At 41.1% G+C, this 25,371-nt stretch overlaps 2 protein-coding genes across 2 annotated transcripts; both read right to left on the bottom strand.

Annotated features, from left to right (window-relative positions):
* Positions 1 to 411: 411 nt before the first annotated feature.
* SUPV3L1 (Suv3 like RNA helicase) lies at positions 412 to 13,387 on the bottom strand (the record flags this gene model as incomplete). Its single annotated transcript, XM_079536355.1, has 15 exons — positions 412 to 907; positions 1,285 to 1,433; positions 3,023 to 3,199; positions 4,187 to 4,267; positions 4,504 to 4,723; positions 5,253 to 5,346; positions 5,744 to 5,924; positions 6,810 to 6,901; positions 7,111 to 7,188; positions 7,466 to 7,577; positions 8,063 to 8,231; positions 8,818 to 8,932; positions 10,232 to 10,339; positions 10,597 to 10,674; positions 13,147 to 13,387. 15 exons carry the CDS (start codon positions 13,385 to 13,387, stop codon positions 412 to 414), a joined length of 2,391 nt encoding a protein of 796 aa, XP_079392481.1.
* Positions 13,388 to 15,346: 1,959 nt separating this feature from the next.
* On the bottom strand, positions 15,347 to 19,779 carry VPS26A (VPS26 retromer complex component A; the record flags this gene model as incomplete). The annotated part of the gene is made up of 6 exons (XM_079536354.1): positions 15,347 to 15,460; positions 16,607 to 16,749; positions 17,539 to 17,607; positions 18,642 to 18,748; positions 19,436 to 19,600; positions 19,727 to 19,779. The coding sequence occupies 6 exons, from the start codon at positions 19,777 to 19,779 to the stop codon at positions 15,347 to 15,349; spliced, it is 651 nt and encodes a 216-aa protein (XP_079392480.1).
* Positions 19,780 to 25,371: the final 5,592 nt, after the last annotated feature.

Below are 25,371 nucleotides of genomic sequence, written 5' to 3'. Positions count from 1 at the left end.
TCACCATTCTGACCAATTTCCTGCCAGGTTGCTCATTATCTCCTTGTTATCTGCTAAACTCTGCCCTTTGAGAAGGTATGGAATGAGTAGCTAATTCATCACCAGTGAAACATCTGATGTTTATTAATGATGTGAGGATATATTTTAAGAAGGCATCAGGTTCAAATTTTCACAGAGCAGTATATCATACACCGTTGCTGAACACAACTGAAGTGTACAGCAGATTGCTAAAAGCAAAGGTAGGCCTCTCAGCCTACACGAGTGTATTTCTCTGAATGCTTCACATAACTAGTCACAGGTGGAGGAAAGACATCAAGGAGCTGCATCAGCATAAACATGAAATGCCATAGAAGTTATTAAAATAGCATTTTATTTTAAGAATAAAAACTAAACAGAGTCAGGACATGGATTCTATTTTTTCTTTTTTCCCATTTCCTTTGAACTACTCTGGTCATTTCTTTTTGAAGCAAGGCCATATCTACCACTCCTGTGCTGATCCTGCCACTCGCTCTCCAGCTGTCTCAGCATCTCTTGCGTTAGAAGTCCTTCACGTAGCAATCTGTTGGCGAGAGATCCACGCCTGTGGCTTTTCAGATCCTCCTGCCTTGTGGCAGACCGATAGGTTCTCAAGCTCTTTCCTCTTCTTTCTCCTGGGACCTCCAGTGCAATGGAGAGCGGCTCTGTGGATTTTGCATCACGATGGTCTGAAACCGTCCTAGCATCTCTCTTAGTCCTTGAAAGAGGAAAGCCTTCTGACGTGACTTCTGCTGCCCCAGAAGCAGCAGCAGACTGGGAAGCTCGGATCAGCTTGGTGATGTTGCAGACACCAATTTGTATAATGTCATCTAGCTTTTTCTGAATGTCCCGTACGAGGGCAGCGTCAGGGAACATATCCATGAAGCGGTAACTGAAGAGGTGAAACACAACAGTATTCAGTTAAACCTCCACGTTAAAGAGCTACTGACTGGGACAAAAAAAAGAGACATATAATATGTCAAGTAAAAAAGAAAATGTGCTAAATGTTGTATGGAAAGGTCACTGTATTTTAAGTGGTATTTGTGATGCTCCAATCCGGGATGCCCTTGCTCCTAACTCTCTGCCAGTCACAAATTGTTCTCTGCAGAACCCACGACTTGCTCCCACACTACAGCTACATCAGCATTTCCCAAGACCCTCAAAGGCCACAGTCTGCGCCACATACACACTGCCTGGAAAGACACTGCTTTTCTAGGACTGTACATTATGAATAGTAGCAGGAAAAAAGTGAATCTCAAGTACATATACCTTAACCACAGATACAGGTCAAAAACGTCATGAACAGCTTCAAGGTGCACTAGTTCCTTGATGTTCTTTGGCGGGGCTAGTGGCCACTTGGTGTGTCGACAGAGCCAGTCAAATGTCAGAGGCTCATTCCTACTGAACTGTCTGGCAAACTGGGGGAGGGGGAAGACAAAAAAAAAAAAAAAAGAGGATTCAGTGAAATCCACATTAGTCAGAAGGGAGGAAATCAAACTATTGTTTCTGAAATGAGTTGTATTATTCATTCAACTTATAAACAGGCTGCTTGCACTCCTCATAACTGACTGAATGTCCTTTTGTACTCCGACAGCTACACTCTAGCAAATGTCTACTGAAACCCACAGAGCATAGAACTGAATGAAGACTCAGTAGTGTAGTCTGCTCCTAGATGTTTTCATGCCAGTTTATTATCAAAGGAGCAACCACTAACCAAATCAAAGTAATTCCACTGAACTAAATTCCCTTGAGTCTGTGTCCAATACTCCAGAAAATACCTGCTTTGTTTTACACAGCCCAAATGCCACACATTCTTTTACTTAATTACTCAACCAGAGTCATTTCTCCTTTCCCAGACCTCATTAACACGATTTGTCCATGGGCCATGCACAGAGTTAAGCTGCAAAAGTACAGAACTATCCAGAAAAACATGACAGTAGAGATATATGATTTCACCTAGCAGAACAGACTTCATGTTTTCTACTCCTCCTGCTCCTATTCTGTTAATTATCTTGTTTCATAATCTCCAGGATTGAGAAAATTATATTAAATGTATTCCTTGACTTAGGAAATGCTTCATTTACAACCAAGCAGATTAATCTGCAATAACAGCTCTTCAAAGATAGACATCTCTGCTCTTTTACTAACAGATAAACAAGACAAATAAGATTTAAATTAAAAAAATATTCAGGAGCACTGATGAATTTGTGTAACTACTTCCTAGCTGGCTAATATATAATATAATACCACACATAGATATAATACCAGCATTTCTTTTTTTTAATAGCAATGGGGATTACATTCACATTGGCCTTTAACAGTGTACCTCCCTTCAGTATTACATTATGCCTTCCTGCACCTTTATTACTCAAGATCTGAATGCTTGGTTGTTTGTTTGTTTGGTTTTTTTAAGAAGGGACAAGTCATTTTTTATACTCTTTAAACTGATCTGTCAGCTCTTAAGGAAAGTCAGTACCTATTTTTGAAAGGCATAAGTCTATATCTAACATCCGTCACAACACAAGAGGTCACAACATATTATTAAAAATGTTTAATATAATCCCTAAAGAGGGAAAAAGATGATGGTGTCAAACAAAGTAACAAGTAAACATACTTGAAAGAAATTATTAATTTTGAAAAACTGAAATCAGCTGACTAAAAATTCCTGAAAGGAAAAGAGTTTATCCAGGCCGGAAAACTGAACTGATGCAACTCTGACATCAAATTCACAGGATTACATTCTGTGGGATTTCAATTCTACTTAAATGTGTTTTCACATCAATCATCAATTAAATCCCACATTCCCCTAGGTTGTTGACAAGCTAACACCTTGAATTAGTGTCACCTTGTTTTTAAAGGACTATTTTTCATGACCAGAATTAAGCATCAAGAATGCTCTCAAATGACCTAACGACAAAACTCCCAATAAATACAGCTGCTCACTACACCACAATATGCTTAGTCTAAAATAAAGTTAACATTTTCCCAGGAACAAACAATAACTGACCTTCAGCAATGTGGTACACACAAAAGGCTCCTTTCTGTTCAAGGGTGCAGTGCAGAAGACGTACCGTGATCGCAAATTCAGTGGAATGTGCTGAATCATATCTGCTAGAAACTTAAAGTCGTCGATATTGCAGACAAAGTACAGCCCATCAACTTGTGAGAGGCTCACAAAAATATCCTGCGAGAACATCATCAAACAAAGAGGTTTGTTATTACAGGAAAGAGTTGTCACAGTTTCTATTACCAAAAGAAAAAAAAAAGATTTGGTGGTTTAAATGCTGGTTATACTGAAAGAACAGTTAAATATCAAATGTAATCCATAGTAATAATTTTTTTTTAAAAAAGGGGGGGAGAAGAGGGAGTAGGAAGATCAGAAGAGCTGCCTCTACTCTTTGAAATGTGATTTTCATTAAATTCTCTGACACAGGCTCAGAAGAGAAGACATAATGCTCTCACTGTCCTTTAATACGCATTTTCAACCGGTCTTCTAAGTACCCAAAGCAGTTTTCAAGAAATGTACATTTTAGCTAGAAAGAATACTATCATAAAAATCAATCACTTCCAGGTTTGCCACTTAGCATGGCACAAAAAGCTGCCTTTACAGTACAAAAAAATCAACAACTGAGCTATTTTTAGGCCAATGCCAGGAGCATCTATTTTAAGAAGAATCAAAAGATAAATATGATGTTGCAAAAGAGGAGTCCAAAGAATACCTGACAATTATCCAAGGTTTGGAGAAATAAGAGATGCCCTGTGCTGTTAAATGCCTACAAGACTAGTTTCTCTGCTGTATATCTTCTGAAGATTTTTTTTAAAGTTCTTTAGAAAAGCACTGAGCTTCTTAACAAGATATGTGACTGAATACTTAAAGATATCAATAACAGACTTTTTTTTTTTTTTCTTTAACAAATCTCAGTATCTATAAGCTAGCCCTGAAATACACAAATTTTAAAAGTCTGCTGTCACCCTACCAGCCTCAATCTTCCAGGTCTCCAAGCATCATCTTTTACTTCTAGGTTAGAAACTATATACTTTGCTGTATAACACTGTAACATCAGCAAACAATGCATGCCTCACAAGCTGTCAGGCTCCTGAAGTACTGGTTTCTAAGAAAACAGTGACAATGAACAATGCTATGGAAGCTAATAATTTCAGTTGCTCTTACAATGAGGTTAGATAGAGTGGCGTCAGGGAGATGATAAGCAAACATTTCTATCTGCTCGGGAGTAGGATGTAGGCCAGCAGCCTAAAGGGAAAAACAAAGACAACATTTTCCATTAATTCTCAGCACTGTTCTTATGTTAGTGCGTCAGATACAAAATCCAGAAAGACAAAACTCCAAAGCACCCTACAGAGTTCCTTTTTTAGAGCACACTTATCTGGAACTTAAAATCTTCTATGTCTGAGCTTTTAATTCTTAAAAATACAAGCAGTTTCAATATACCTGCAGCACATCTGTACAAACCAGGTAAAGACTCCCACCTTCACAGGGGGCACAGACTCGCTCAAGATCTCCTTCAGCTGCAGCAGGTCATCACGGTGCATTGTAGTGACTTCTCCTTGCTTGAAAGATGAGCCAAAACGCCCAGCTCTGCCTGCAATTTGTAGGGCCTGAGAGGTTGTAATTGAATCTATTTCCTTCTCTCCTTTTTCATTGACGGTTGGCTTTACTATTGAGTTAAAAATTATTCTTTTTATACACCTGAAATATATGAACAAAAACAGAGAGAAATCCTTTTTGCAAACCATTTCCACTATACAACCTACTGCAGAAGAATGAAAGCCTTATTTTCTAAGGCCCCTTCTCTTGTAAAATAAATGGCTACAGACATTACTTAAGAACATATCATTCAGAAGAGCACCACTACATCGCATCCCTTAGAGTCACATCCACATTCACCTAAATATCTCCAGGGATGGCAACTCCACACCCTCCCTGAACTGCCTGTTCCAATGCTCAGCCACTCTGTGAAGAAATTCTTCATGACATCCAATCTAAACCTCTGCGGGTTTAGACTGAAGCAGGTTCCTCCCATCTTATGACACAGAATTAGGTCAAATAAGCCATTCAAATTAAAGCTTAGTTCTTCACAGTCAAATTTATCAGTACTTCAGAATGAAAGCATTATGTACCATGTGAGGAAGTGAGGAAACTAATTAGATCCCATAATCATTATTATTATTATTATATCAATATAGTTATCATACTATAACCTGTCCAGAGTACTTACAAATTCAGTCCCATTCCAATGGCATCTGTAGCAACTAAGATTTTGCATGGGTCATTGGGATCATTGAATTTCTTTGCCTGTTCAAGTTTTGTTCCTAAAGCAGAATGACAGACACTTCACATAGCAAACTCTTCGTGTAAAATAAATACAGCACATCACTAAGATTGATGACTTTAAAGTAAGTTGAGAAAAAAAACCTTTATATTTGGCTGGTATTTGGCTTTGGTTGAGGGTAGAGGGACAGGAGAGATTTAAACCATTCCCTGAGCTGCTGGCAGACAGCAGCCTATATTTTAATTAAGCCTATATAAAGAACAATATTAAGTATTAAATGGTACATAATAAAACATCTAACACTAAGATGACAACATCAGTCAACAAAAACCTTTCACTATATTTAAAAATGCAACTAAAACTTCATTTTAGAAGTTTTTCTACACAAGCATCAAAATCAGAAGACTCTTTTAAAAATAAAAGGAAGAATGCTTTACCTGGTGGCAGACTGCCATATATGACAGCACATTCTAATCCTCTAGCTTCGATCTGTCGACTGACGGAATAAATGTCATTCTTACTGAAACAAACTATGCAGTCCCCGGGCTGGAGGTTATCCAAAGACTCTAAGGCATAATCCAACACAGTAAGAGGAGTGAGTCTCTTGTAGTTTCGGACCTAGAATCAAAACAGTTATCAAAGAAAACATGACTTCAGATGAAAAATTCCTCTGGGAGATCACACAGCACAGTTACCACCCCAACTGACCACAACACTGAGGGACTTCTCACAGACCGTAATTACCTCTTCAGATAATTACTGGAAAAAAGGTGTAATTACATACTTGCAGCACTTCTCCAGCTGCAGACTACACATCTGTACATGTCAACTAGATTAAAGTGAAGAAATACATAGATTACATAACAGTGGCCATTCTAGGAAGAAATAAGAGTCTGTTCTCAATATTTCAGTCATCCAAATGTTGTAAGTGGCCCTCTTTCATAGCTTTCAACCCAGCAATCACAGATAAGTAAAGCCACACCTATTCACCAGGAATTATGCAGGCTGGATTTTTTTAGGATCAAATTGTGATGTCTTTAATAAGGTTCATAAAGGAGCCTTCTGAAGACAGCAGCTTTTATGATAGAAAATTTGGGTTTCAGAGATTTTTCTGTCGCTTTCTTCTAGAGATGAAAGCTCTTTTAACTCTTTTTCTCATCATATGAGGAATAACAGATCAAGTAACCAGAGCAAAATGAAAGAAACAGTTCCATCTAGGAAGAACAGAACTGCAAAGAAAGCCACTACAGAGCTGCAGCATTCCCTAAGGAGAATTCAGCAAAATGATTACCTTTCTTTACGAAAAATAAAACAAAAAGAATACAAACACTTTATAACATTTCCTTCCATTTACAGGAATTGAGAAACATTCTAAAAAACATTCTAACAACAGCTACTGCAAGAGTAAGTTTGATCAGTGGTATCCCAGACAAGAGCCCACGTTTGTTTTCCCAGCAAGAACTTGATGTTGTATCCATAACTTCACAGAACTAAAAAGCTTACCTCCACCTCCTCCCCTGTAGTGAACATGAGCTCTGTCACCAAATCAATGGCAGCACTTTCTCCACAAACATGGATCTCTTCTGCACAGAGTCCTAAACAAGACACAATGAAACAAAGGACAAAACATTACACATTTACATCCAACAGTAGATTGGCTGACATAAACAGTTACCCAAAAACTACATTTTGCAGCTAAACACATTGAGAACTGTACATTTCACCTTACATTATATTAAAAACTATTGTCATTATTTTTATCTACCCATGAACAAAAGTTAATTGCCAACACTATCAGGCTTACCCAGAAGGGCTCTTGTCCAAGCCCATCCTCTGGCAGGATCTCTGATCATCTGAATTTCATCGATCACAGCAACTTCATCTTAAAAACAACAACAAAAACATTGATGTATCAAGGAACAGCAGTACTACGCAGAAATATCACAAATGCTTTCCAAAAAAAGTTGTTGAAATCAAGCTAAACCTCTACCACCAAAAATGCTGCACTACAGTGATTCAGGTTTTACTGAAACTGCTGTAACAAAGTACAGAAATCACTCCAACAGGAGTGAAAAGGAATAGCTGTGTTACCTCACAATGTCTCAGTGTTAACACACAAAGATCCCATAGAAGTCAGTGAAACACTTGAGTATACGTACAAGGTGTGTTTGTGCTGCACATTTCAATGGTACAAGCAATGTGAGGAGCTTGCCTGGCATCTTCAGTGGCATACACACGCTCTTCTCCTGTCACCAAATCACATGGCACATTCTACAGGAATTCAGAAAACTCATGTTAAATTTCTTCATTACAACATAATCTTCTCAAAGAGGGAAGATATCAGTTTCTTTAAGCAGCTTCTAAGACTTGTGCCCTGTATTTAAGTCCTATTAGACTGAAGGGCATAATGAAGAAGTAATATCCTTAATTAGATGTCATCCTCCATTTCAGCAAAAAAATTACATCTTACAGTTAACAGCACAACCAGGCTGAACCCACAAAGAGAAAATAGCAACGGAAAATGAACGCAGGTTACAGGGATGGCAACATGGCACACGCTCTGAAGAAAGTGATGCTCTTCTCTGCCTAAAGCTGAAATGACTGCTGGGAACTGATACTGCCACAAGTTTGCCAAATGCACCATACTAGGAATGCTGCTTCATGGACTGCTTCAAGCAGTTACAACACTTAACAAACATGCATTCATGAGACTGTTCCAATACTAAGTGTATGGATAAGTAATATAACATACTGACAGCAGCATTACTCTTTTGGAAGATCTCATGAGCCAGAAGTTTTAGTGGACCACAGTAGATTCCAGATTTTGCTGACAAAAATCTCTGGATAGCATGGTATGTTTTTCCACTATTTGTAGGGCCAGCATGGAATATTATCTTTCTCTGAATAGCCCTGGCTTCTGGATACCTAAAACACACACACAAAAAAAGATCTGTTGAACCTATATCTGATGCTCTGGATACTGATTTAGGTGACATTCTTAAACGTTTATTATGAAACATTTATTTAAAAGCTTAAAGACTTTAGTGGGTATTGAAAACATAAAGATCAAGGTCTTAAATACATCCAGTGTAAAGAGGTTCCCATGTCTTACACACTCACTGCACTAATCATACAATCCTTTCTAACATTTAGATTTAAATTTACACAGTATTCAAAATGACTCTCACTGTTATGGTCTCTCTCTTTGGGTACATTAACATTTTAATATTCCAACATACTATTTCCTAGATACAGCCAAAAGACAGCTTTCTGGAGAGCCAATACCAACTCAGTTATTTTCACAATTGATACAACCAAACTTCCCTCTTAATTGATTGCAATATACCTGGTAATACAGATAAGAATTTCTGACACAAGCTATTATAAAAACAGAGGAATGAATCTGAAAACATTACGCAAACATTCAGAAAAAAATTTAGTCCACAGACTTTGAAATTCCAAGTCGCTAAGAAAAGGAAACATCACAATCACTTGTGATGTCCTCACTGACCAGTTGGGTGGCAATCTTAAATCGCTGATCTTGCGCAGATCATCCATACAGTCCAGCATTGGAAAGATCTGCTTTGCATGTCGCAAGAAGAACGGAAAGAGATCATCCACGTGACCTGGAAGGCAAACGCTTTTAAGTAAGCTGGTGTGCTTGTCTGAAGGCTGGCATCTTCATAACACATTCTGAAAAAACTCAGTGCTACGTCCACCACACACTTACGCAGGTCTTTCAGCTTCTGGCTCTCTGTAGAAAACGAGAAACTAACACGAGCACGTGAGCTCACAAAAGAACATGGAAAAATATCTGAGATCAGTTTATCACTCTTGCAAGTCTCCAAGACTACAGAACTTCTATATAAGAAGCTATGAAAAAGCAGGGTGAGAAATACTTTTTTCTGTTCCAAGATCTGAGTCTTTTCTCCCTAAATTCACATGCTGCCTTAGAATGAGGAAAAGCTTCTAGATTGTGTTTGTTGATAAATAGAGAAAAGCAGAGGACCTCCAGAATAGTATGTAGCTTCCTGAAGCCACAAAGACTTGAGTTCCCATTTCAGAATTTTGAGACGCTAACCCCTAGCTGAGTAAAATAAAAATCAAAAATAAAAAGTCAATTCAGAAAAGAGATCCAAGTTCACCATTCACAGTTCTGAATGCTTGCAGAGCAGACATGGGGTCTTAAATTACTATCATTGAGAATATACATACAATGCTAAAGTTCAACCTCTGGAGAAAGTTGTTTCTACAATTACCAGCCAGCATTGGTTAAGCGCTGTTAATTACAACACATAATGCAGTAAGCAAGCAAGCAAGCAAAGCTTTTGCCTACTACAGGATGAGGGAAAATGGTTTTAATCTGGAAGACAGTAGATTCTTATTAGATATTAGGAAGAAATTCTTTACTGTGAGGATGGTGACAGACTGGAACAGGTTGCCCAGTGAGGCTGTGAATGCTCCCTCCCTGAAAGCATTCAAGGCCAGGCTGGATGGGGCTGTGAGCAACCTGGTCTGGAGGAAGGTGCCCCTGCCTATAGCAGGGGAGTTGGAATACATTATCTTAAATGTCCAATACAAACCATTCTATGATTCTGATTCCACTAGTGCCACACTGAAAGTGGTCACAGAGCTGCACTCCCAAGTTTCTCAAGGGCAGGAGAAAGCTCTCAAAGTGCCCCCTAGTGACAAAGGAACACATCGAACAGCGCAGTTTTCATTTCACAATGAGCAGCTGCTACAAAGCAATGGGCTTCCACTTGCTAAGATCTCCACCTCTTTAGTTCCCACTTCAGAAGGTTTAAAGACAGAGCACAGCCTGTGTTCTGCATGGCAGGGGGGGATCACAGATAGGTAGGTGAGTACAGAGGTCAAAAAAAGGAACAGAAAATGCACATTATCTTACAAGCACTCCAGATACTTGCCTGCACCACAGCATATATCATTGAGAATAATATGCAAATCAGCACTCACAGAACTGGATTCCATGATATATTTCCTAAAGCTTATAAAGGCTTGGTGAAACAGGCGAGCTGCAAAAGATAATGAAAATCCGAATGTGAGTGGGATCACAACACTGTATTTGTGAACAAAACACTGATGTGGTTCACCAAAAATCTATTCCTTCACATGAAATACTGCAAATAAATTTTTTTATTTAGTGAGAGAAGAAACCACAGAGAAGTAACCAACCACTGATGTGAGAATCATGAAAGACCCAACCTACTAATAGTCATATCCAAATAAAACCAGATTTCACATAAAAGAAAATCTTAGAACATTTTCTTACCATCTAATCCATTTTCTGCTCCTAGCCTTTGGATTTCTTTTCTCTTGTAAAACTTATTTAAGTTTTTCAGAACTTCACCTGCAGAAGAAGAATAGCATTTCTTAGCTTGCTCAAAATCAAATCACATTTTGCTGACCCAGGGGTCATGGCTTGCAGTCTCATTACTCTGGAGAGAGGGACTCTCTGCCATCCTGAATAGTCTCAAATGACTTCTCCCCATATTAACCTCAATCACTAGTTAAGGCTTTTGTGGAAGAAGACAATCTTAAGCTGCAATAGAACAGCTTCTCCCAGTAGAGAGAGGAAACCATAAGCAAGGGAACCTGCAGCAAACATCTTACAAAACAAAACAAGAGGTACATTTTGGGGGCAGTTTGCATTGTGTTGGTTTTTTGTTTTTTTTTTTCTGGCCCCTATCAGTGAGCAGTAGGTTTTAATGTTAAAATTAAATCTGCTTGAATCACTCTATTAAAGCTTTTAATGAGCATCTTGAGAGACCTACTCTGCTTTTAAGACAGACACTCAGGAACATCTGGCAAAGCAGGTGCAGAGTTCTTCCTATTTCTCTGCTAAAATAAAGGTGGGGAGAAGAAAACTTAGCAGGCTTCCTTCAAATAGATCACAAATTAAGAGATTTAACATGAACACCTGATTACTATGAAGTTATTAATAAGCCCATTCCCTTCCCTGAAAGAGAAGTTCTGAGCTGTAAAAAAAACAAAAGAAAAACATTCACCAATATATGTTCTGAATTCAGTTCATTAAATGTTAGTTAAATCACAGTGGCAAAAGTGCCCCATTCCCATCATTAGCAAATCAGGAGTTCATAGCAGCCCCACAGATCTCATCAGCACCTAGCCACAAACTTATGCTATTTTTAAAATCAATGTCTACAAAGGCCTGTACGACACAGTGCCAGGACTCACACAAAATGCCCACCATGACACAGAAAGCTTTCAGTTAAATAACCAAAAGATTGCCTGTTTTTCTGAAAAACTATATTCTAGAGCAGAGGTAACCTATTTTGAATAACGAAAATCACCAAGTGACAAGAGCAGAAAACCAATGCAGCCAGAGCCAAAAGTGTGAGAGTGGTGGCTACATCCCATACCCCAGGCCTTGTTACAGCAGTGTTATGAATGGATTTCCAACCACAACCTGTAGATTACTTCTGGAGTGCTCACACAGGTAACTGAGTAAGACCAAGGCTGCTGTCAGCAGGCAAACATTAATAAACAGCCATCTGTATCTTCATCAGAGAAATGGTTAAGGGCCAAGGAAACCGAAGACAGATTGGAAAACACCTCAGCAGGAGAAAGAATGATTTCTTCTGAGAAGCGTCTGTAGGAAAGGACAGCAGCTAACACAACATCAGACATATCTGAACTCACAACCTGCTGGCCTTTACTGCAAGATGAAAAGGTCTGCCAGAACATGCCAGAACATCCAAGGCAACGTGACAGTAGGACCATCACAGCTCTAAACATCTAAGGTCATGATCCTTCCTAAGCACAAACATTCATCTTAAAAATAAGGTCTATCTAAACAAAATGATGCTGCCATCACAAACCAACTAGGGTATGGCCACGGTAACTTAACGCACATAGTCAAAACTATTTCTGCAACAACAACTAGCAACCAGGGTAGATATTCAGGAGACGTGTCCTAGCTCAATCACTAATTACCCTTTCCACCATTCACTTCTGTTGTAAGAATTTCTTCCCTCATCTCAACAATTTTCTCACTCTAGAACACTATTTTAGCTCATATTCTTCAATTACTTGAGCATTACTGATTTCTCAGCACAATTTTTCAATCAGACTTACGTGGTCTAATCCAAGCGACCAACCAATACACTCATTCAGGCATCTCTTCTTTCTGATGCAGGAACTACTGATAACACCCACCTTTCTCAGCTTCCACCTCTCATCAGCAAGCACACACCCACGGTCTGACGGCCGAAGGCATTCAACTGGCTTTCAGCGTGCTGAGTGTTATAGCTACAAATCAGCTTAATCTAGAACTCTGAAGTTACACGGCATGATGTGCTGGCTTCCCACACAGCACATCTGTCTGTTCGAAAGGATCATCAATTCCAACTCCTGGCTCCACATGGGACTGCCCAAAAATCAGGCCATGCACCTCAGAGCATCATCCTGACGCTTCTTGAATTCAGTCAAGCTCGGTGCTGCGAGCACTTCCCTGGGCAGGCTGTTCCTGTGCCCTTCTCCGGTGAAGAACCTTTTCCTGATGCCCAACCTGACCCTCCTCTGTACAGCTCCACGCCTTCCCCTTGGGTTCTGCCATCTCTCACCAGCGAGCAGCACTCAGCACAGCCCTCTGCTACCCCTCGGAGAGATCCAAACCAACGCAGATCGCTTTACCACACTTCCTATGACCGGGTTTAACGACAGTAACGCGCCACCAGCACGCTTCATTAAGCCCGGCGCCCGCAGCTCGGCCGCCCCTCCCCCCAGCTTCCACCCCGCCGTCGTACGGACTGCTACCGCAGCCCGGGCCCGGCTCGCGGGACACCGCCGCCCGCCTCACCCTTATCGAGGGGCCGCGTGAGCTCGGCGCCCACGTCCTCCTCCGCCGCGCCCTCGGCGGGCTTCAGCGGCACGGGCACGAAGAGGGAGGTGTCGGGGGCACGCAAGCCGCCGCCGTCCGAGGACGATGAGGAGGAGGACGACGAGGCGGCGGCGGGGCGGAGGCGAAGCGCCCCGCCATGGCGCAGGGCGAGCCCCGCGCGCGCCGACAGCCGCAGCAGCGGCCACGCGCACCGCCTCATCGGCAGAGAAGGGCAGCCGCGTCGCAGCGAACGCGTCACAGCGCGGCGCCCGCCTTACGCCGCGCATGCGCGGCCCGCCCATGGCGGCTGTCAACATGGCGGCGGGCGGAAGCCGTGCCCTGAGGGAGCGGGTTTGACGCGCGCCGGGCCGCTCCCTGCCTGCGGGCCGGAACTCCAGCCGGCTCCTTTGGAGCAGGCCTTCCCCGTCCCTGCTGAGACAGGAGGGGGAAAAAAAAAAAACAAAAAAAACAAAAAACACACCTGCGAAATTAAAACTCATGTTACCGCAAAGGCAGAGCTGGAAGCAGTTTACGCAACCCCCCCACAAACAAAGACAAGGCAGTGCTTAGTGAGAATACAGCTGTTTTAATAAGTCAAATAGCAGCTCAGTACGTTTCTCATTTATTATACATGGTTGCACGATCTGAGGCTGGTTAAATACAATCAGTTTCAAAATATCTCAGAATAATTTTCAGATTACAACATGCAAGTGACCATGAAAATATTTGGCTTTTTGTTTTTTACTTTATTCTTTTAATTTCTGAACAGGCACTTACATGAGGGAGTTAAATTTGCTTTCTTCCGAAGATACCCACATGAAGAGAAGTATCCTAGCATGTAGTACACAGAGTCTTTGTCTGCTTTATCAAAGTGCCACAGTAATAAAACAGTTCTTACAGAAATGTAATTCAATTATTTGCTTACTCATAAAGTAAGGTTACCAATGACACTTGCACTGAAGTCAAGAAGCCTTGGTTGAAAGGCCAAGTGAACTACGAGCGCAAGTAGCCTCCCACACAGCAGGCCTCGCGTTGCGCCCAAGCCCCATGTCTGCGAGCAGACTGCACACTCACAGGGAGTAGATGAAGGCTAACCTGTTTAAGCTATTTCTTCAAACACTAAATGCATACGAGATGATCAAGACAAACAATCTGCTGTGCTAGACAAGTGTCCGGTCACGCTGGAGCTTGCCTAGCTTCACAGTACCTTCCTAGAAGAGCACATAAAGCACATTTACCATCCTCACAGGCTTAGACAGATGAGGAAGAGGATCTCCTCTGAGGGTATTCTGCCACTCTTACCAGGACAGCGAGGAAACAGATCATGAAGGAAGTGGAAACAAAAAAGCACAAGGACCCACGTAACTGTGTATTTGCAACATCAATGTTACCAGTGTTTAGAATCATTTTGATACTTTACCCACTCACCAGCTGAAAGTGAAGTCATGAGAACTTACCCAAAGCCATTACTTACTGGGCAATGAACCCTCAAAAGTCAGAGGTGACTCAAGTGAAAGGCTTAAGAGAGGAATGACAAAATGAGAACTGGGGGGAGGGAGGGCAAAGACGTTTACTAACATTCTTTGCTATTGAAATTCAAAGCTTCTTAGAAACCTTGATAAGGTGTCTGAAGGCTCCAGTTATAGCGCATATACATGCAGCTTCAGTTAAACCCCTGTCTAATACAGCAATTAGAAATCTTAGGACAAGTCCACAAACCTTGATTTTTAGTGTGATTTAGTTATTTGTCTTACTGCCATTTCAAATCAAAACAAATGCAAATAAGCAACATTGGAGAAAGACATGCAATAAACCAATATGAAAAAGGAAATGCTTTTATCTACACCGTGACCAGAAAAACCAAATACACCGGCCTACCATGCATGGAAATAACTAGATTTAAGGTTATGCATATCCAAGTGCGTATAACATCGTCAAATAAAAGTAAATATGCAGTACAAAATAGCTTAAGAAAGTTCCAGTGTTTGAGAAAGCACTTTATTTTAAAGGTATATACATACTTGAATGTTTAACTGAAGAACGTTTTAGTAGTATGGTAAATGCAGCACTGTAAGATGAAGGAAGACGGTTGTAATGGGAATTTTGGCCTTCTTTTCCCACAGGCTGCTGTCATCTTTAACCTGCTGAAGCATTGCAAAGTTTTTCACCATATACCAGTTCACATTTCAGGCTGCTCAGCAGATGCTTGTGATTCCGGAGATTCAAACCGCTGGTGAAAGTTTGTTCGCTGTTTCCTCAGCTTCTCAGGCGCTTTTCTCCATAGAATTATTTCCTATTTGAGGAAACAAACACTTATGAAACAACTATTTACCACGAAGCCAGTAGCACCATTAGACATTTCCAGGCAGAACGGGTAAAGGCTTTTGGAAAAAACTCTGCATCCTATTATTTTCCATATGCACTCTACTGTTGTTACCAGAAAGACACCACAAATCATTCAGTTTACCTATTTAGCTGCAGCCCAAATACACATTTATCAATACAAAGCAGTCAACTCTTCCTTCACAATCCTACTGCTCACTGATGGTATTAGAAAAATCCCCCTAATTCTTTCAAATTCAAAGTCCATAATAGAAACTGTATGCTCCAGTTACCTTCCATTTTCTAGAGTCATATCACCTTGTCTGTCTTTTGGAAGGAAGATTCTGACAGACTTTGCCATAGCTTACATAGCTTCATGCCAACGACCCTTTCCACTATTCCCTTCCCTATTATGTCCTTACAGTTTTCAGTCAAACATCTTGCTCTTACTACAGTTTTGTAGCTTCGAACCTAGGAAAATGCTGGGAATAGAAATTTTCTGCAGGAGTTACAAAAACCAAGCAAACAAATGCATCAGTAGCTCATTTTAATCACATAATCTTGATATTCCAAGTATAGTTATTTTATGGCACTTAGCATGTGTATAATCAATTAATATACTGATGCTATAATTAAGAAATACATAGGAAAGTTAGGCTAAACAGGTTATCATGCTAAAGAAGAATGGAAAGCTTACTCTTATCCTGGGCTCACTGAGAAGACTCCAAGAGGAGCGATCTCCAAAAGAGATCTTTCCCCAGTGGTGGTCAGCTCTTAAATGGGTCTAGAAGAGGTGGAACCAGGCTCCACCCCTTCCAATAGCACAGAATTGCCTACACCTGTGCTCCCAGGGCTGACTCATTGCTCATCTCAGGTGGTCAATCAGAGGTTCAGGCCGTGATTCAGCACTTCCCATGCAGCATTCTAGCTTTCTATCCTTACTGTCAGTTATCTTCACTATTCTGCAAGATAGGATATTCTGTACATCTTTCAATACATTCAACCGCAGAATTATTTACACCATACATGAAGCACAGTAGGCTTCTAATATGTTGAACATTCAAAGCAGCATGCAAAACGCTCCAGAATTCTGCAACAAGATCCACCTGGACCATACCTGTTGTTTGAAGTATCGTCTATCTTCTTCATCCACAAGCACTAGATTTAAGAAGTACCTCACTGAAAATTTCTTGTTGACATCTCTCATTGTAGGGGTTGGGTCATAGCCTGCTAAGAATAGTCTTATAGGAATCGATTCACCTTAAAGAGGAAAGTTTCAATTAGTTCCTGACAACCAGATAACATTAACAGCTTTATTATCTATGCAAAATAAGAGCATCTTCCGAAGCACTGTGCCTTTTCTTTTCACAGAAAGAAACAGACTTCCAGTATCCAAGGCAACAGCCCTCTCACCACCAACTTGCACCTCTGATTAGGTTTGATAGGTTAAGGTTTTTCTACTTATCACCAGCACCAGCTCCCACATATAGTAGTAAGTGGGAGTCTAGATTAAGATTTAATCATCATGCTTAGACAGCACCTAAGTTACATCATCTTTTGCTACCAAAGCACCTTTATACTACTGCTGCTGCCTAAGGCATCTACGAGCTGAGCCCTGAAGTCAGCAGCAAGTGTTCAGAAATAGAATGTTTGGTTTAAAAAAAATAATAAAACATACATAGAGCTAAGTGTGAAATCAAAGGTAGAAGTCAAAACACTTGATGACCTTAAGAGATCTTTTTCAGCCTAAATTATTCTGTGATTCTGTAAAGCTGCATCTTGAACTCTCAACAGCTGATCTGCATCACGCAGTCAAGCTTGAATCAAAGTGCTACATTGATGAGACACAACATTTTCAATGCTAAATAAATGTAAGGAATTTCACTGAGACCCTGGTAGTTCTTAAGTCAATGAAAACATCAGTTTTAAATAGGAAATAAGCTTCTCCAAAGAAGCTTACACAAGCCACTTTCCTCCTGATTTATTTTCTTTAAAGTACAATTGTAACTGAGAATGCTTACTCTTCAAAATAGTATCACAAGTATTTACCTTTAACTGGTGCGCCATCCATTATTTCATACTTGGCAATTGTTTCAGTCTCTGTTGTGGTACTGGGTCCTGGCAAAACAAGTTTTCACTGAGAACATGCTTTAGTTTTAAAACCTTGTAGGTAAATAGATTTATCACAGCAATTTCTGCTCTGCAGCACTGGAGTTACCTTTTTTTTTTTTTGCCATCATTTTTCAGTCACACATAATTAAAGCAAGCAAAACCATCTCCCAGACTGAATAACTGCTTCTTACTATCTCCTTCCAGTACTGACACAGTAGCTCTGGCTACAGCCTCTTCAAGGAGGCCCTCAGTACACAGGCTTAGATCAGGGACAAGTATGCAGGGTAAGATTTGTGAAACTTCTCCATTCAGAGGCCAACACTAGCAACTGATACTGGTAGGCCGTGGTCAGACTAGAAACCTGAAAGGTCTTCAGTCAGCACAAGAGCCACTGTTCTGCAACGCCTAAGATGAAGCACCAGCTAGGTTAGTGACAAAAGAAAGAAAGAAAGCACAACTACCTGCCATTCCTCTACTACTACAGAGGCAGGTTCTCCACACAAGCAACTCACTAAGGCCCCAGCCACTTGGGAAGGAAGTCATAAGCCACCTCTTATTGCCTTCCCAGTGCCAGCAGTATGCAAGCCCAGTCTGCAATAATCAGACTACTTCTCCTTAAAAACCTCTTGATATTTTCCATCATATCTCATTTAGGCTAATACAAGATTATATATTTTTACAGTAGAAGAGAGATTTCATGCCACCAACTTATCTCTGCAGACACAAAGTCTTCAAGATGCGTTTTATTCTTTTTCCTTTGTTCACTATCAAATCAAGACTGCTTAAGCTCTTCCGTATTTCTGCATGAGCTCCGTTTACATTGGTTCAAGTCTGTAGAGCCAGCCCAACACTCATAAGGTCTGTGGCATTGCTCTAGAGTTAATTTGCACAACATGCAAGTGGCAGTCAAACACCAGCGAGACACAAGCAGGCTGAGCATCAGTTCAGCCAAAGCTGCAACTATTGACTTCATTCTCCAAGCATGCACAAGGCTCAATTGGCATACAAGTTGTCATCATCTCTTTTGGATTTTTTCTTACCAATTCCAGTAATCTCCTTTTTGATCAGCTGCAACTCCATGTGCTGAATTTTTATTCTCACTAAGAGGAAATAAATTTTTCCAACAATCACATCCTTTAAGTGATACCTTTAAAAGAAACAAACAGGGGTTTTCATTAAAGAGCAAGCATTCCTTTTACATCTTCTCCAAATAAGTTACATAGGCAGTTACCTTATCCACCTCTTACTCAGATATAACTTCTCCACCAAGTTAAGCATCTCAACCAGACCAGTGTAATTAGCACCTTTCCATCACTACAGTACCAGTAAAGGAAGTACTGCAGTTTTATTAAAAAAAAAAAAAAAAAAAAAAAAAAAAAAAAAAAAAAAAAAAGCCTACAAGTATCTGCATTGACCTTCCCATTAGTACTGAAGGCAAAACAGACAAGGATTCCTCGTAGAAGGCCATCATAATTAGTAAGCAAACAGCTCAATACAGTAGTCATTAAAAGCGCTGCTTTAAATTTCAAGTCTGTAGAAGCCAGGTTCTTCATCAAGTAGAATCACAGATGGCCTGGGTTGAAAAGGACCTCAAAGATTACCTGGTTTCAACCCCTTGCCACAGGCAGGGTCACCAACCACCAAATCAGGCTGCCCAGAGGCACATCCAGCCTGGCCTTGAATGCCTCCAGGCATGGGGCATCCACAACCTCCTTGGGCAACCTGTCCCAGTGTGTCACCACCTCTGAGTGGAAAAACTTCCTCCTAAGTATTTTTTTCCTACTTTTCTCTTCCAAGGCATTTATTAGCACATTTCAATTTAAGTCACACTTACTTTGATTTATTGTATTCAAATTCTATATGAAGACAGTCTTCAATGCCTACTTCCATTTTAATGGAGTTGTTTACATCTGGGTACGTAGCAAGCTGATGAACAATCAGATCGTATTCTTTCACTATGTCTGACAGCCGTCTCACTATTGTCACTTTTAGAAAATATCTAGGAAGAAAGCCACAGAGTTAGCCAGAATTATCCAGCACTGGGGAGAAGAGGGACAACACAATTTCTCAATTATGGAATACCTTGTAGGGTAGGAGGGGAAAAAAAATCCTAACAGATACAAACCTCAGTCTGACATTGGCACCAATATAGGATTCATATGGCTTCTCAACCTGCATGAATTCAAAGTCATAGCTTCTGCTCTGGGTCAGCTCTCCAGGTAAGGCGAGTTCCTTCACTAAGTTGACAAATTCATGTGTATTGCTCTTGTCATTGAAGAGCTCTACAGTTGAGGAAGGTAAAGTAGAGCAGGTTTCAGTGTTTTGTTGCTGTTGTTTTTTGTTTGTTTTTAAACCAGAAACAATACATACAATAAATCAAAACACTGACTGCAATTATTATTCATCCCTAGGCCTATGTCATGCGATTCCCACTGAGATAAAAAAAGCCACACCCTACTGTTAAAGAAGAAATCACTTTATTTATATTAAAAAACAAGCTCCTCCACAATTACCTACTGAAAATACCAGGTAAGCAGCAGCAGCAGAAATGAGGTTTGGAGGTTTTTTTTCCTCTTTATTCAGATGTTTTGTTTTTTGTTGTTTGTTTGTTTTTAACAGATGGCAGCATTCCAGACGAGAATAATTTGCAAATAATTTCACAGTTCATTACAGCCAATTCGATAGAAGCTGTCACTAGTGTCACTAGTAACCACTTATTTTCTAACACAGGCACAAAGAAAGGTGTGCTTCGCTGGCTATGACAAAACCTTGTATCATTTCAACAGTTATTTACTGTATCAGTCAGAAAAGCACACAGAAGAGCAGGCTTGAAATGTATTCGTAACATGTAGCTGGAGCTGATCTCCAAGAAGTGCAGTCACACTACTGGGGAAGTTTTCTGTATTAGTGCATCAAAACTTGAAGGAAATGTGGAAAAGTAAAAAAACAAAACAAACAAACAAACAAACAAAAAAAAACCCACACAACAGTAGCTGAAGTCACTTCTGCATAACATCTTGAGAATTTCTGAACTGTAGCATAAGAAAAAGATCCAGCACTGTGGCTCTAAGTTTTCAGAAGTCTCTTGTGGTTCTTCAGAAAATTCTCAGCCTGTCTGAGACAGAATACTTGCCATCTCAGTTCTCCCTCACACATCATCCATGATTTTCTGACTAACACATATCAGTACATCATTTCTGTTAAAAAGAGTAGAATATCATCTTCCTTTAGTACTTGTCAGCCACTGACCTGACAGAGTTGCAACAGATGAACCAAACTGCTGCAACCACATATGCAAAGTTCCATAAACCACACCTACCCAACATCCTCTTCATAGCTCAAAACTCACCAATTTGTCCTACAAATTCAATTCTAATTCCTTGGTGCTCTAATCTCTTGCCATGCTGCTTAGAGACATTCACCTACAAAGACAAAAAAAAAAAAAGCAAGAGTTAAAAGTTTAACTTTTAACTTAATACATGGTCTTAGTAATACATGGTTTTACTTAATACACGGTCTTAGAAAAAACAAAAATATATTACTACAAGCCTGTGAAAACTGCAATATCTTCTCAACAGCTTGAATCTGAGCTTGAATCAAATCAAATGGTTGATTTTAAAATTAATCACTACCTACTAATGTCCTACTGAGGCCTCTAAGAAAAATCTAACCATCTGCAAGACTGAACTTAGACCTGAAACATTTGTGTCTCACAATTCAGTATCCAAGCCAGAGCTTCAGCTGTGTGTGTCTAAGCTTGCAGTGACATCCTTGCCATCTTTGAAGGTAGAGAGCTTCAGAACATCTTCCAACAGTCACATTTGGGAGTCCAAAAAAGAACTGATTTAATCTTTTCAAGTCAAGTGCACTTAAGCCTCTTCCTCAGCAGAAACTAAAATATTCAGTTTAGAGAAGTCAATGCAAAAGCAAGAAATGACAACATCTGCTACCAAGATTTTTGAATTTGATTTTCATAAATAGACCTCAGCCTCACAAAAACACTCTATAATGTTACTCCCCATGGGATAAAGCATATGCAAAGTTCCCTCACTAGACAGCTGTTACTAGAGAAATTCCTGTATCTTAAAATCCAATGTATTGCTGATATCTGAGTAGAAAGCAAACTAAGTGAATGATTAATCACCGTGGTGAAAAGAAGGGAAGAGGCAATAAACTACTGCTCTTCCAAGCCTTCTGATCCCACTGTGCCTGTGGATGTCAGGGCCTCTCAGGAGCTGCTGATCAAAGCAACAAGTCATCAGGCCAGTGAACATACAAAAGTTAGTTCCCTCCGTTTCCTGAGTTTGAGGGCTGTGTTATGAGAGTTTCACATCTGTTTAAGGATCTTTGTAGAGAACCAAGATCTTAACATGGAAAGGCAACATAAGAGCAGGAAGGTGCTTAGTGACAGTAAGTATTTAGTACGTATTAGAAGTACGTATTTAGAAGTCAGTCTCAGAAACCAATACTTAGGCTTCTTGGAAGAAAAGCAAATCCTAACTATTCAGAGAATGAGAATGCTCTAGTAAAACAAGAATGATGGCAAGAATTCCCTGGGTCTGATACTGAAAGATGAGGAATCCCTCTGGCAATCCCTGTTTCATCTCTCACCTGACAATCCTCATCCCCACCAAGAAAAACTCTTGTTGACTCAACAGCCAGCTGAACTTAACACACTGGTCTTCTGACGCAGTTCCAGAAACCACTTCGGGGCATGAAGCATAAGGCTTAGCTTCAGGGGATGCAAAGTACATTGGCTGCACCAGCCAAAAATTACTCATACGCACATGGAGTTGTGGATTTTGGAGTTCAAAGGGAAGAAAGGGGGGCGGATACAGTTTGGAATAGTTTTCTTGTCAGAAGGAAAGACAGGATTGCACATGGTCACACAAGCAGCTAATTCACAAAGTCAAGATGACTGGAAAAGATTACCAGAAACAACAAACTATTGAAAGGGCTCAGATTTCCCAGTTGCCTGAATAACTATGGTTAAAAAGATCAGATAAAAGAAGATAGTGTTTTCTCTTTGAATAACTGCCTAACCCAAAAGGCTCTTGCTTATGTGTTTTCTTTTGATTTTCTACATGCATTACCATCAGCATCAGTAAAGTAATTAATAGCAAAAAGTTACCTTTCCTGAAACAGATTCACCATCGTAGAAGAGAAAATGCTTTTCTACTTTACCATCTTCTGTTTTCATTTCTGCTGTTTTTCGTGTTTCTGCATCATTAAGAATAACATCAATCTCACAAACGGGACCAAAGAAGCCTCCAAGAAAACTCTGCAATAAAGAATTCTGAAGTTACTTCCCAGTGGACACTCCACTTTAAATGTGGTATTTACCTGCAGCTGTGCCCCACACGTGGGAAAAACACTTGTGCTTCCATGAAGTTACAAAGCCATTCTGTACTCAAGACCCAAAATTTAGCAGTGATGGACAGTTGTTCACCCAGCAAGTAATTGCAATCGGGTCAGTTTCTAAACATATTTAGAGCACAGATTCCACTTTCAAAAAAGTAATCTTCTTTAATGACACTTCCAAAAAAAAAAATAATAATAATCGTGTTAACAAGTTTATTCTGCCTCATTTGGGACAGTGTGTAGTTTTCAGCATGGTTTGTACCCATTGGAACTCGCTGCATAAACAGCAGTAACAGATGACCAGAAGTAGGAGGGGCAATGGAGCAAAGCAAGGTGAAAATAAGCAGCTAAACGGGGATCTAACAATACAGGAAGCAATCCCCTGATTAGAAAAAAGTTGAATAAGGAACTTTTATTTGCTGCCCCTTCCTGTGCCTTGTCATTCGCTTAGGAATGAACGAGAGCATCAACAGGTACAGAAGACAGCAGCTTTTCATACGATCTACCTCAGCTGTGCCAGTCTGCTATCAGATACAGCAGGTGTTTCTGCTTACCTGTAACACTGCTCCAGATGCTGATATATACTGCAACGTTAAATGTTTGTCCTCACCTTACAACAGCACTCCCGAGGCACAAACTTTTGACTATTATCAAACAACCCTCATTCTTTGACCTTGCTCAAACATCTCTCACAACAAACTGCAAAGCAGGGTAGCTGTTCTATGAAGCTCAGTAAGGTCCATACTAAGTCCTACATTTTTTTCTTAAGAACCAGGCACTAATCTGCTTTGATGTACTAAAGTAGACATTATGGTAATTCGGGGCAATATTTTTTTTTCCTATTTGTTAAGAACTTGTTTGTTTGTTTTTAGAAGCTACACTCAGTTCTGGATAAGGGCATCCACTTCAGCTGTACAAACACAGAATATGTGAAATCATAATTCTTGCCTCATCAGCTGCACAGGAACACATCCAAAACCTGAGATCCTGAAGTAGGACTGAAAACAAAATAATCTACAAGAGCGTACAAAATAAATGCAACTGCCCAGCAATAGGAACGCTGAGCAACTCGCTGTAAGACATGGTGCAATTCGAAGCTGTAAAACAGCCATTCACACACATCTAAGGCAACTCTGTATTAGCTCAGAAAGCAAGTGGCCCTAGTTCCAGCCACACAGCTACAAGGCTTCACTTACAGACCATATGTACATCTCTTCCATGTTCTCAGAGGAAAGCAAAAGCAGATTGGCAGGTAGGTGGTCAAACCGAAGGCTGAACAGACCTCTGAGTGCCTGCCAACCACATGCAGGTGCATTCACTGCTGCAACAAGAACAGAGGCTTTGGGGTTTTACTGCTGTGTTTTTTTTTGTTTGTTTGTTTTCGTTTTTTTTTTTAAAGTAACTGCTCAGTAGAATTGCTCTGAGTTTGGCTCCCGCAGAAGGGGGATGCAGAAAAAAAAAAAACAAAAAAAAAAACAAGATTTCGGATTTTTAGGTTATTTTAAACTGTCACACGAGTTATTTTGGCATAGTCATCTCTCTTATCTTCAGTTTTGTATTTGTTTTCCAGGTTAGCTCGTGTTTGCACCCCCTCCCAGACCATGCAAGAAAGCGCATCACCTCCAGGTGAGCATTACACAGGGTGGTCACACAGCACTTTCCACCCCGAGAAGGTGCACCGTGGCTTGGAGCAGCCAGCCATCCCTAGCCCTGTATCACACCCCTGCCCAGCACACCATTCTCACGCTCCAGCTACACCCTCAGAAATAAGCTGCGATGTCAGCCGGGAGGACATGAGCATATGGAGCAGAGAAAGCAGCAGTCGCCAGCTCCTCCAGTTGCCAGCAGATACTGCTGCAGGGAAACGATGCGAGACAAGACGGCTTATTTTGAGAACCCACGCCGCGTCCTACTGCGCTCCAGCTTCATAAAGGCAGAACAGGGCTCAGAGAAACCAAACGCTACGGCGCGTTCCAGCCCTCGTGCAGGAGGTGGGGATGCTGCCGCACGAGGGCTGGAAGCACCGCGCGGCGTGGCAGGCGGCGCGGCGTCGCACCGAAGGCCAGCCGTGGCGGCTTCGCCACGAGCCCTCGGTAAGAAGGGGAACGCGCGCACAGCGAGGCTCGGGCAGCCCCAAGCTGAAGCCGGCTGCGGCCCGTTACTTCCCGCCGCCCCCGCCCGCAGGCCACGCGCCGCCCGCTCCCGCCGTCGGGGCGCAGCCCGGGGCCGGCCGTGTGGCGGCGGCGGCTCGGCACTCGCCGCAGGCCGGGAAGGGCCGTCGGGGCGGCTCTCCTCACGCGCGGCCACAGGTGGGCGGCAACGCACCGTCCGGACCGGGCGGCCGCCTCGGGCCTCGGCCCCGCGCGGCACGGCCGTCAGTAACTAACGGCGGCCGCCGCCGCCGCCGCC

This window comes from Tetrao urogallus (assembly GCF_951394365.1).
Source record: "Tetrao urogallus genome assembly, chromosome: 5".
NCBI classification, from domain to species: Eukaryota; Metazoa; Chordata; class Aves; order Galliformes; family Phasianidae; genus Tetrao; species Tetrao urogallus.
Note: the sequence above shows the minus strand (reverse complement) of the source record. Positions and strands in the feature narration are given on the sequence as shown.